The sequence below is a fragment of the Scardinius erythrophthalmus genome (genome assembly GCF_964197995.2).
Source record: "Scardinius erythrophthalmus genome assembly, chromosome: 9".
NCBI lineage: Eukaryota > Metazoa > Chordata > Actinopteri > Cypriniformes > Leuciscidae > Scardinius > Scardinius erythrophthalmus.
Window position 1 is genome coordinate 21159380 of NC_138229.1, and position 13031 is coordinate 21172410.

The window sequence follows — 13031 nt, forward strand, 5'->3', positions numbered from 1 at the left end:
GTGCATACGGAGCGAGAGAAAGAAGGAAAAGGAGTAAGAGAAAGAGTGACTGCCAACCCCTGTTTTTACTGTCTTTGTAACCTTCTTGCATTTCCCCAAAACCCTCCCCTGCAGACTGGCTGTAACACTTGTACCACATGCAGAAATAAGGCAAGCAATGGGGAAATGAATTATTTATACGGGCCTGCCTTTCAGAATTAAAGTGAGCACCATGAGACTCCCTCAACGTGAGCAGAAAGGGACAAGGGAGCTCAGAGCCAACACACTGCGAGCGACAAACACAGGTACACACACATAAAATTGATGCAAAACACAATGGGATACCATTTTGATGACAAACATGATTCAGGCCATTGGAGACCGAAAGAAATGACAGGAACTGTTTATTTACAATTCTGTTGACTAGTAGCCGTTGACCTACTCTCTGAACCCAGTAAGGCTAGTTAATCTGTTTCATCTGCACTTAACTACTGCTAATGCAATACACTCAACAAAAACAAGACAATCTGCATCCTTCATTTTAATTGTACAACAGGGATCACTATCAGCTGGGTGAATGATGCTTTGGCTTAAAGGTATAGTACACCCAAAAATTTAAATTCTGTCAGGTATTAATTCCTCACCTTCATGTCGTTCCACACCAATGAAACCTTTGTTCTACTTCGGAACACAAATAAAGATATTTTTTATTAAATCAGAGAGCTTTCTGTCCCTCCATTGGGAGCTACGCAACTACCATTCAAGGTCCAGACCAGGGGTGCGTTTCCCAAAAGCATCGTTAGCCAACTATGGTCGCAAGTTCCGTCGTTATCAGCATAGTTCAACGATTTGGTGTTTCCCGAAACCATCGTTCCAACGAACGTTCGCAAAAAGAATCGCAAACTTGTACTTGTGTGGTTGGAACGACAGCTCTCGAGCTGTGGTTAGAAGCATAGTTTCTAGTTTACATGAGATGTAGACTGAATAAATCCTTATCTTTAGCAAAATAAGCAAGCTGACATTCAGTACAACCCGTGTTATTTATTTAGAATACATACAAATGTAATTTACGTCTTTTAGTTTGTCAAGAGATTTAAAGCACCGGTTTTGAAGACTGCGCGTGTGTGAACGTGCTCTACTATGTAAGAACGAGCCAAATATTGAGTCTGGTAATAAAGCAAAATAACTGAGAAAAATTAGAAATGGTCTTCAGATGCCATGTCTGTAACTTATATGACAAAATCTAGCGTTAATTCGATCTCAAACAGATTAATTAAAATAAGTTATTAGTCCACCATGTGCGAGACGTCATAAACCAACGTGGTTGAAAGATACTTTGTGACATACGGTTTCGGGAAACAGTCGTGACTAGCTAGGTGATTTCTCCAGCGGTGCATCGTACTATGGTAGTTAAGCAGCGAGTTACGTCGTTTTGCGGGAAACGCACCACAGAACGGGAAAGACATCATTAAAGTAATCCATGTGACTCCAGTGGTTTAAAGGGATAGTTCACCCAAAATTGAAAATTCTGTCATCATTTACTCTCCCTCAAGTTGTTCCAAACCTGTATGATTTCCTTTCTTCTGCTAAACACAAAAGAAGATATTTTAAAGAAGGTTGGTAATTAAACAGTTGCTGGTCCCCATTGACATCCATAGTATTTTTTTTTCCTACTATGGAAGTCAATGGGGTCCATCATTCGTTTGGTTACCGACTTTCTTCAAAATATCTTCTTTTGTGTTCAGCAGAAGAAAGAAAGTCATACAGGTTTGGAACAACTTGAGGGAGAGTAAATGATGACAGAATTTTCATTTTTGGGTGATCTATTCCTTTAACTTTAATTTTTTGATTGTTTGATCAAAAACATTTTTTATTTACAAAAATTTTGAACACCACGATGCATGCATGTTGTGTTGACCTGAGAGCTGACATAGTTTGGATAATATTATTTTGTAAATGAAGTGTTAACAAATTTTTTGTTTGTTTGTTTGCGCAAACAATTACTTAAATGATGTCTTTACTACTTTTCTGGACCTTGAATATGGTAGCTGCGTAGCTGTCAATGGAGGGACAGAAAGCTCTCAGATTTCATCAAAAATATCTTCATTTGTGTTCTGAAGATAAACGAAGGTCTCACGGTTGTGGAACGATATGAGGGTGAGTAATTAATGACAGACTTTTCATTTTTGGGTGAACTAACCCTAGGGGCCATATGTCATTTGTCTGCAAAATAACTATAAATAAATGGATAAACATAAATACAACTAAATGGATAAAAATAAATAATTATCCACTAATAAATCCACTATATTGGTGCAAAAATTTAAAAATGACAATCACAGAAAGGTTTCAAAGGCCAGCAATTCTAGAAATATTAAAGTTGTGTTTTGTCATTTCCAAATGCACATACTATTTCCTACAACAAACTTATGCCTACAGCCCCTCATATTAGAAAACAGACTGAGAGAAGTAAGATTTCAGAAAATTAATTAGTTCTCTGGGGGGTGTAGAGACACATGCTTAGTGGAGGGAAACTTAAAAAATAGCTGCAGAGTAAGTTGCCATGTATTGCTAGAAAAATGTTCAAAACAGTCTGGCAAAGGGTGAATAAATTATTACTTGGTCACTGAGTGCATTACAGGAAGCAGCTCTTATGGTCCATTAGAGAACATCACTGCCATTAATCTGAGCAGCCAAAGAAGTCCCATGGGTGAAAATGTGTCTGGCACCTTGTGTGGCATTGGGGCAGAGAGAACCTTCTAGTCCAGTCGCTGTACAGCAAAATGCTGCGCTTCTGACCACAGGCTACAATTGGAGATCTTAACAGTTCCTTGTTGAACTAGTGTTGTTCCTTAACCCCTAAGACTTATCAAAATAAATAAAAAAGCAGATTAGAAGTTTAACTATTAATAAACATTGATTCAAACTCAAACTTCAACATACACATGACTTGCATGTTTGTGTGAAACATCCACACTGTTTTGTTTGAAGTGTATCCAATCAAGTAGTAAGCAGCTCTTTCTGATATGATGCATAAAATATTCCTCAGGGCGTTAAAAATTATTGATGCCATCCCTCGCTCTCTACGCCATCCACTTCATTGATATTCTAAGCAGTACATTTGGCATTAATACCAAAAAGAGCATGACATAGTAAAGAGATGCAAAAGGGGCCACAAACTGTCCTTCTCTAATGCCTAAAACCTCAGGGCTTTAGTTTCTCCACCCACACACATGCAAACTTTATAAAGTTTACTTAGCTGTTGTCTTTTTAAACACGTCTCGCTAAAAATGTTTAACTCTTGTCATTACATTATTGAGGACAACTTTTATTCTAAAAAATACGCTGTCACCCATTTGTCAAATACTTTGATCAATACTTAAAAAAAAAAAAAAAAAAAAAAATTAAAATAGTAACTAAAACTCAGAACTTATAATAATATTCAAAATATTGATTGTTAAAAAACAGATAAAAAAAAAAACAGTAATTCTAAATACATGTAACCCTCAAATTTGAAATATATGGGGCATCTTTGTAATTTTTTGATGAAAATTTTACCCTGTGCTCTATTAAATATCTGGCCCTGTTACAAACCCATATAACTGACTTTCTTCTGTGTTACATAAAAGATTAATTTTTCCATATAATGAAAGTTAATAGTGACAAAAAAAAAAAAACACGATATAAAACACTACAAAGTAGAGCTGCACGATTAATCCCATCAAAAATGAGTCTCGATTCCAACACCAACACAATCTTATTCCTAAACGACAATGATTCATCTATCTATTACATTTTTACATATTAAGTACAATCACAGCGAACATTCAACGCTGCCGCGGAGAGAGCAGTTGTCATGTTTTACACAGTGACAGGCTCATGGTTTGTCTTAAAGTATATTAAGACATATAAACAACATTAAAAACTTGATTTTCACCAAGCTTAACAGTAGTAAAACAGAAACACTTTTTGTAGGTACAAAAAAGAATCTGTCAATGACTGTGTATAATGATGGCTCTACAATTGCTCTTTCAACGCTGGGTGTCTTTCGAAGCACATTAACAAGATTACTCGGACGGATTATCATCACATACGTAACAATAATCGCCTCCGCCCAGCCCTTTCAACGAGGAGCACTGCCATTATGATTCATACTCTTGACACTTCATGTTTTGACTATTGCAATGCTCTATTTTATGGTCTTCCCCTTAAAATTGAACACAAGTTACAGTTAGTGCAGAACTCAGCTGTACAAATAATTACAGGAACTCCTACGATGGAACAAATATGCTGTCTCCCTGTTGAAACGCATATTGGATTTAAAATTGTGCTTCTTGTTTACAAGGCACTGCATAACCTGGCTCCTTTATACTTATCTGACCTACTTTCAACATACTCTCGAACTCTCAGATCATCGTCTACATTCTCCTTAGTTCTTCCCTCGCATTTGTTTGGCTTCTATGAGATCTTGAGCTTTTATTTCCACAGGACATTCACAATAGTGACTCTCTCCCTACTCTTAAATCTCGTTTGAAAACGCATCTCTAAAAAGGCATATCTCCTATTGGTTGCAAATGTAAAGGTTGTTTTGTTGCTTTTTTAATTGTTGCTTGTAAATCGTTTTACGTGTTTTATCTGCATGCAAGGTGTCCTTGAGTGTCAAGTAAGGCGCCCATAAATAACATTTATTATTATTATGATGTAGAGGTATGAAACAGCTTCACAAACCTCTTTTCAGCCACTCGGTATCATTATTTCTGTGTTACAATAATTCAAGTTACCACAGAAGTACAGGGATAAAAGTTTATATTTCAGATATAAACACTGATGTCTACTTTTATGGTGCTTTTTTGCAGTTTTGCTCAAAAGTGTATAAAGGTGCTAATCAATAAGATGATCTGGGGTTAGCCAAGGTCTGAAACACAAATGTTAAATGATATCTTATCTCACACTAGTGTAATGTCCTAATCATTTGTGAGACCAAGCCTCAGGGAGGGATTTTATCCCACATCCTGAAATCTATGCCTAAGGACTGCAAACAGGTTTAGTATCTGGCTTTTATCTGCCTTTAAACGCACAGACCGAAGCAGAGCCGTGTGTAATGTATTTAGGAATTATGCTACAACCCATTTTAATCCTCAGTTAGAAGGCACTGATAAATAACCACACGTAACAGAAATAAAGCAAGTGAAATGGCTTTGGAGAATAATGGCAGAGTTAAACATGCAGTACCTACTGCTCGTGTGTAATAGCTGCCGCTGGCAAAAAGTCATGGGGGATTTGGAGACTGTTGCCAAGAAAAGAGGTTCAATCAATAACCAATCTGTTGAAGTTATATTCTGTGACAACATTCTTAATTAAGAGCCACTGTGGGCATGTCTGCGAGGGGCTGAGAAACACAGACAGCGATGGGCTTGATATAGGACAACCACTTTCCGGTGCTGAGCACAATGGAAAGTTATAGCTTGGATTAAGGCAACAGAAATTAGAACTTCACGCTACCTAACTCACAGTGGATCATCTATGTCAGGAAACTATATATCACAAATGTTCTAGGATGAAAACAGCATTATAACCTTGTTTTTTTGTTCTTTTATACATGTAAAGTAACACACTGGCTGGATGGAAGAACACATCCCGTGTGCTGTGCAGAATTGCCTGAGGACATCTAGCGAAATATATAGACTCTTCATTATATGATGCAGATAGCGCAAAGTGCCGTTAAGATGTCATTAATCAGCGAGGTCTGATGAGCTGCAAACACTCAGTCCTCGATTTAGTGATTGGATCCCTTATCATGAATTCCGCTCTTCACCTAAAACGAGTGAAGGACATTATCACAATTTATTGAGAGCACTTAATTAGCTGGGAATGCAAGAGACAGATACTGTTCAGCTTTAAGCTATAAAATACTCATTATGTCGTATATCTAAAGTTTTTATTTGACTGTTTTTGAAGTGAGTCTCTTATGCTTACCAAGGCTGCATTTATTTGAAAAACATATTTTCATAATCTTTTTTGTGGTAATTTTAGATTTTGACGTGGTTAAAATAAAAATAAAAAAATCACCTTTTGAAAAATTCACGTGATACAAATTTGGTAAACAGTTGAGAAAGAAAATGCATTTGTAACAGTCTATTGGATTCACTTTAAAATGAAAATTACACCATGATTTACTCATCCTCAAGCCATCCTAGGTGGTAGGTGCACTTGACTTTCTTCTTTCAGACGAATACAATCGGAGTTATATTAATAATGGGGTGGGGGGGGTGGGGGGTAATAAAGGCCTTCTGAGGCAAAGCAAAATATGAAAAATATTCATATTTAACACGTTACAAAATAAAATGATAGCTTCCGGCCAAACGCAGTCTACTTATGACTTATGACGTCAGAAGTAGCGTAGTGCGTCATGGCGTATCGAAATATCAGCAGTACGTCGCATTACTCGCATAAGTTGCACTTTAGACTTAAGTCAAATCCGTATGTTCGACGGAAACTAGTTATTTTACTTTATAAAGTTTTAAATATGGATATTTTTCTTACACAAACTCCTCGCTTTGCTTCAGAAGGCCTTTATTAACCCCCCGGAGCAGTGTGGAGTTCTTTTATAATGGATGGATGCACTTTTTTGAGCTTCAAACTGATGGTTGCAATCCACTGCCATTATCAAGCTCAGAAGCCTCAGGGTGTTTATTAATATAACTCCGATCGTATTCGTCTGAAAGAAGAAAGTCATATACACCTAGGATGGCTTGAGGGTGAGTAAATCATAGGGTAATTTTCATTTTAAAGTGAACTACTCCTTTAAAGTGACAGCAGCCTAATAATCCTGCAGCCATCTGTGTAATTATGTTAATCAAACAACAAAAGACATAGAAATGTACTCGCTGATCTTGACTGAATAACTTTTGTAACTATATTTGTAATGTATATTTTATTTATAAAGTTCAGTGTTATTTTACATAAACCTACCTGAACATCTTTAAAAAACTTATTTTATTTGTATCTTTGTTCGTTTGTTTGTGCTAATGCTAATTTATTTGTTCTTATTTAATTACTAAGTGTTTACTTGTCTTTAATAATGCTTGAAATTTATATTAGTCAGACTAGTTGTTTTTGCTATGGTATTTTAAAACCATAGGCAAAGTTCCTTGTGTAAGTGTTCTTTAGCCTGTTGACGTTTGTTCATGATATTCAGCTGTTTTGCATAAAGAATGATAACTAAGGTTTTTTCCCTTGTTGGAATCGAAACTAGGAATCGATGATAAGCAGAATCGGAATTGCTAAAATTCAAACCATACCCAACCCTGATATGTATCAGTGATACATAAATGATGAGAGAATTTCTATTTTTAGGTGAGCTATACAATTTTCATTGCCATGAATGAGTATTCATTTTATATATTTTTTTCATTTTATATTTTTCCATTAAAAATTCAATACTTGAAAAACATTACATTTCATATTATTATTATTATTATTCTTATACCTGCTGTTGCAAATTCCTATGTAAATGCATTTATACATCCTTTTGTGCAACATTAGACTGTGTAAATGCACCTTTTTGTTGTGTACATTGCCTTTTTAGCTTTTGTGCTCTGAGGTGTAAAAGCTGCAGAGAAGTGATAATTAACAAAAATAAATCACAAAAGAAGAAATCTCGTTCCATCAGCACAGGAATCCTACAATCTGATTTTCACATTTCACATACAGTTGGTTTATTCAATGACTGCTGAACAAGCATGTGTCAGGTCTGAAACTGCACACCCTAAAACAATGCCGAGCTTCTGTTCCACAGCGCCGCAAGTGCTCCGACAGCTTGAAAAATTCCTTGAGTTGTATTCCCAAGACAGATACAGCATACTGTGCAAGCATTGAAAGCAAGATATACAGCAAAAGCAACATCCACAACCATTGCTATGTATTTAAAGAGAAAGATTTATGAAAGTTCACTGGAAAAAGGACAGTCTTTTTTCCCCCCAGATTGCTTGTGGAAAGTGGAAAAACATGCATTAATGTAGTGGTTTGCCACAGGTCTTACTGTAGCCCCAGGGTTAAAGCTGCACCTTGTGCTATTTTTAAACGTTTAAGAGTATTTAAAAAGTGTAAAAAGAGCAATTTTATGTATTGGTATGATTTAGACCAGCATGTCTATCTCAAAGAACATGTTTTATTCTGTTTTTCTTAGATAAACATACACAGTTGCTCTAAACACTGAAATGTTTAAGCCTTGGGAAAACCATGATGAAACTACATTAATACACATCAGATACTGAGATGTAATTAGGGTGTAATAGGGCTTGAAAACTTAAGCACTAAAACACTTTTACCACGCAAAGTAAAATATTTACCACTGCTAATGTTAAAAATTTGGATGAAAATACATAACAATCAGGGCTAAAACTGAAAACAGAACGATGCACTTTAACGCGCTAGCGGCACTACAACCAAATGATAAAACCAAAGGGGATGAATCTTTAACCAGTGAACCTACATATTTCAAGACATATTCCCATATGACAATGAGTCACTGGTGAAGCACCTGGAGAGTGCAGTAAAATCAGAAAGAGACGTTCAAACAGAGAGGGAAAGAATAAAACTCAACTAACAACCATTCCCGTTTCCTGACAGGATAGTGCTGTGTTTTGAAAACATAATTCATATGGTGAAAGATTTCAGCACTGTGGCCTTATATCGGGACCATCTCTGCAGAGACAGCCGGGTGAAAACATCTTGAAAAGACATTTTTAGCCACAAAGGTTGTAAACTTGAGATAGACAGGAATGACAAATCAGAACATGAGCATCAAACCTCTTTACTGTGCGAACGGCTACTTGAGCTTCTACCTGCTTTGTCTGACAAGAGGAAATTCGATACGCTTCCGAGTATCCGAGTGCTATCTCAGCGCAAGGCGAATATGCATGAAAAGATAAATAAGTTTCATTTTAAAAATTAAATTCCACCTAAAAACGACAGAGCAAATGTGAATGACTAGACCAACTGAAGGGTACCATATAAATCTGAGCCGGAGTGCTCGAGATTCTCCCCGTTGTAAAGACAGCTCAAAGATGGGTATTTCAAAGCCGTTACATCATCATCAACACAGCTGTGGATCGTCTAAATCATTAGACATGGTTGTGCAACTCCATCTAATAGCAAACAATCAGACGAGAGGAGAGGTTATGTTTAATTAAATTCAATCACGAATAACAATAAGCCGATATAATGACTTGCAAACTGGACTCTTCTACGCATTGTATGTTGCACAGGCAATTTACGTTAAGATATTCATAGCCTTTCTCAGAGCCAGGCCTATTCGTGGCTTCTATCAAGACCTTTTCACATATTCATTGTTTCCATAATGGTGACAATTTAGAGATGAACCTGCATGCAAATAACACTCAGTTGCTTTGCCAGGACTTCCAACAGAAAGCACTACTGCAGGCCCAAAAGGCAGCCGCAGAGTGTCTCAGAAAAAAAGCAGTGTGAGCTGTCAAGGGAATAATGACAGCAGCCATCTATGAATCACTGTGAGCACTGGATTCCTCAGCTCCACTTGTTTTTTTTTTCCTTCTTCTTTCCTTTGCGAAGGCAGAGACAACATCCAGCACTGAGCTGTCCCCAGCCAACCGCAGCACAACTTGAGCGAGGGGCTATGAGCCGGGACTTCTGTTAAGAACCTCAAAGCTTTCAAGAAGAGAGGGCCTTTTGAAGGATAAACCACAGGATTAGATTAGTCCATCCTCTTGGGTTACAGAGCTGGGCATCTTCTCTTTTTTTCATCTGGACCCCCGAGAGGACAAGCATATTGGCATTGAGGTGATGTCCATCCTCTTTTCAGTGTGGGCTTCAATAGAAAGCCCCTGACAGGGAGCTTAAGAGAGAGAAAATATGATTCATGGCAAGCTTTTAATGCTCAAGGTGAATTGCCCTGCAAAAGGCTCACCTCGATTGTGACTACAATACTGCAAGAGGACTAGAAGGGAGGTCAGGATGGGCTGAAAAGTAAAGCTGACCCCTAAGATTTCTTTTTTTTGGATTGGTTCTCATACAATCCCTTGGTGGGGCGCAAATGCGTCTCTTTTTGATAGAGTAGCTGGAAAATAATAGAAATACATTTTCTTTGTGAGCGCCAACAGGGTTACTGGCTACTCACATCTAAGAAATGTGTTTTTCTTTCAGTTCTGAAAACTATTCCAGCATTATAAAAGCCTTTAATGGCAGCCATGAATAACCTTTCACATCCATGGAACCTTTCCATTCCACACAATGATCTCTAAAGTGCAAAAGTTTTTAATCCTTCACACTAGTGGGAAAAAAATTTGTTATTTTAAGAACTGTTCAGTAAAAGGTTTTTGAAGAACCAAACATGGATCTTCTATGGCATGTTGTGAAAAAAACAACAACCTTTTGAAGCCTTTATTTTTAAGAGCGTAATGTAAGCAAAGCTTACCGATTCAAGCTAAATCATAAACAGGGGAAATGGATTTTAGACTCTACCTTTTTTTCACTCTGCAGACGATAAATGTGGAGTGTTAAAGTATCCTGCTAAATAAGGATCAATGAAGATTAAACGCATCAGGGTGGCTTTTTCAATGCAAAAAAATTCAAATCCAGCCCTACATTTCATTGAGGTGGAAGAGCATGCTCCCAGCTCGAGAAGAAATCTTCCTCTGAGCCTCTTTAATATTTTAAACCTCGGCAGACTACTGATGTACTGCAAGACAGCCACTCTTAACTTTGTTAATTCAGCCGTGAGAGCACCTTCGCCGTGTTTATTTATCTAGCCAAGCTCTACCTGAGGAGCTGCATGTCAAAAGCCATTAGGCTGACATCCCCTGAGCAAACCCTCCAAGCCAGCAAGAGAACCCTGCTCACAGTTACCCTTGAAATAAGGAGGAATGAGCAATGTCAAGGAACTTCACATGGAACTTATGATTTCAAAACCTGTCAACCCGTGAAAGCATCTGGGGTTGCTGCACTCTTGATTGACTAAAACAGCCTACATCATGATAATAATGTGCTTTTTTTTTATTCAGCTCATGCAAAATCTTTTGTGAAATACCATGATATTCAGTATATTTGGCATCTCCACATCATATACATTTAACAAGTTTTGCTATTCTGTTAATGATACAGTGCCTCTGACAGCATCAGCAGTGGTGAACAAATCCTGGCAATTATATGAACCCTATTGCTTTTTTCTCCAACCCTGAGTTCATTTCTAAGAGGATTAGAAGTGTTAAACTCATACTTAGTCACAAATATTTTGTGGATGATGCATATTCTACAGTCCACACAATTTTACTTACACCTTGTAATTTCCATCATCTGTGCCTTATAGCGGGGTAATGATTTATGGCCCAGGGTTTGAACAAAGTATGGCAAACCATTTTAACATGTATTCCTTAAAACTAAGTTGTACCTATTTTAATGACAATAATTCATTCATTTGTGACTCGAAGAACCTAATCAATTAGTTGCTAGTGCTTAATAATTAGATCCTAGTGGTCATTTGCTACTAGTCACTATCCTAATAGCCTACTAATAAATTGCAAGGTTTGCCATTGGATAGGATAAAATCAACTGTTCAAAGTTAACTAGTGAGTATTCCAATTATTGCTGGCCCTTCATTTTTACTAATATAGTTCTTAATAAGGTACTAGTTAGCTTATTCTCCTGGTTAGACACTAATTATTTAAATAGCCTACTTATCTTGTAAGTCATTACATATGACAAATCAAAATGCAAATTATAGCTGGTGAGAAAATGTCACTAGTAACAATTCAGGATAGATATTGTGTCTAATGTTTAAATGTTTTACTCTACTAGTAAAAGTAAAATCGGTATCAGTAACAACTGGAATAATCGGAAAGGACTAGGTATGAAACATTTTTTAATTAAATGGTAAAGAATTCAGCAAATTAGTCAATACTACACGTAACGTAAAGGAAATTGTACGCTAACATGATATAGGACTAAATATTAAGCTAGCTTGCCATAGCGTACACTCACCTGGAGTTTGAACTGTTCCAGTAGACCGCATGTCTGTCTGAGATGATCCTGTCGTCCGACCATACGGAGACCCAACACACTACCGTAAAAACCACCAGTGGCAACTCCATTTGAGTTGTTATAGTCTTCACCTCCAAACGAAGATTCTCGAACGCTTATTTCACAGACAAGTTTTCAAATACCCGCTTGCTTGAGTGAATGTGTAGCCTACACGCAGTTTTGAACATCATAACTAGGCTTGTGGGCTAATCCAGAGCGATTTTCATTCCTTCAGAACGAGCAGCATCACTTTCTGTAGCTTACTTCTTAATCGGCACACAGTTGATGTTTTTTAGGGGAAAATCCATTACAATTGGTTCTTTTGCTGCAAGGGGGCTCCAATGTGGTCCACGGTCATTTTCTATCGCTCTGTCAGAAATCCGTCCATCATCTGAACGCGGGACAGTGTAATGCGCGTCTCGAGCCTCCTACAGTGATGCTCCCCGTTTGCAGCGCTGCAACTTCCAGATACCTCTACCCCATGTGGTCTGCTCGAGAAGCACACAAGAAACACAGCCTCGTCTGCAACGCACGCCTTTCTGCTTAACGTTTCATCTTATTCGCACAAGTTATCGGTTGTTGGCGGAATCGTGTTGTTTCTAGCTCACTCCAGTTGAAAAGCAGAGATACTACGCACATCTCAAGCCGTTTGCACGAGTCCTTTCTGTCCTGGAGGAACAAAGGCAATTTTGCCCCATTCTGGCTTAAACATCTCCGCCTGTGCTCACACTTTGGATTAGCTTTTCTGATCTGGTGTACATTTAGCTTAGATCAACTAAATCGCGCAAGCTTTCTAATGCATCTGACTCGCGCACTTCTTCATAATTCATCGGTTCATCATTCTGAATCTGATTCGTGTGCGACAGTTCTCATCAGCGGTGTACCTTCAGGAGGGGGCGGGGCCTGGACGAGCTCTCTTCAAACTCACCTCTGCCGTTTACTGTCATCTCAAGATTGCTCATATGCGTCTTTGAGGCGTTTTCTTAAGCATTTTAGGG

General features: G+C 37.7%; 1 protein-coding gene across 3 annotated transcripts in view; it reads right to left on the minus strand.

The window, feature by feature from the left end:
* efna2a (ephrin-A2a) overlaps positions 1-12965 on the minus strand; it is a 60832-nt gene extending 47867 nt beyond the window's left edge. For 2 of the 3 annotated variants that reach the window (XM_081373478.1, XM_081373477.1), the window contains exon 1: positions 11995-12496. In XM_081373478.1, coding sequence (XP_081229604.1) covers positions 11995-12104 — 110 coding nt within the window. In that variant the 5' untranslated portion in view covers positions 12105-12496. Of the gene's footprint in view, positions 1-11994 lie in introns of all 3 variants that reach the window. The other variant, XM_081373476.1, reaches the window with a different exon arrangement.
* Between the last annotated feature and the right edge of the window lie 66 nt (positions 12966-13031).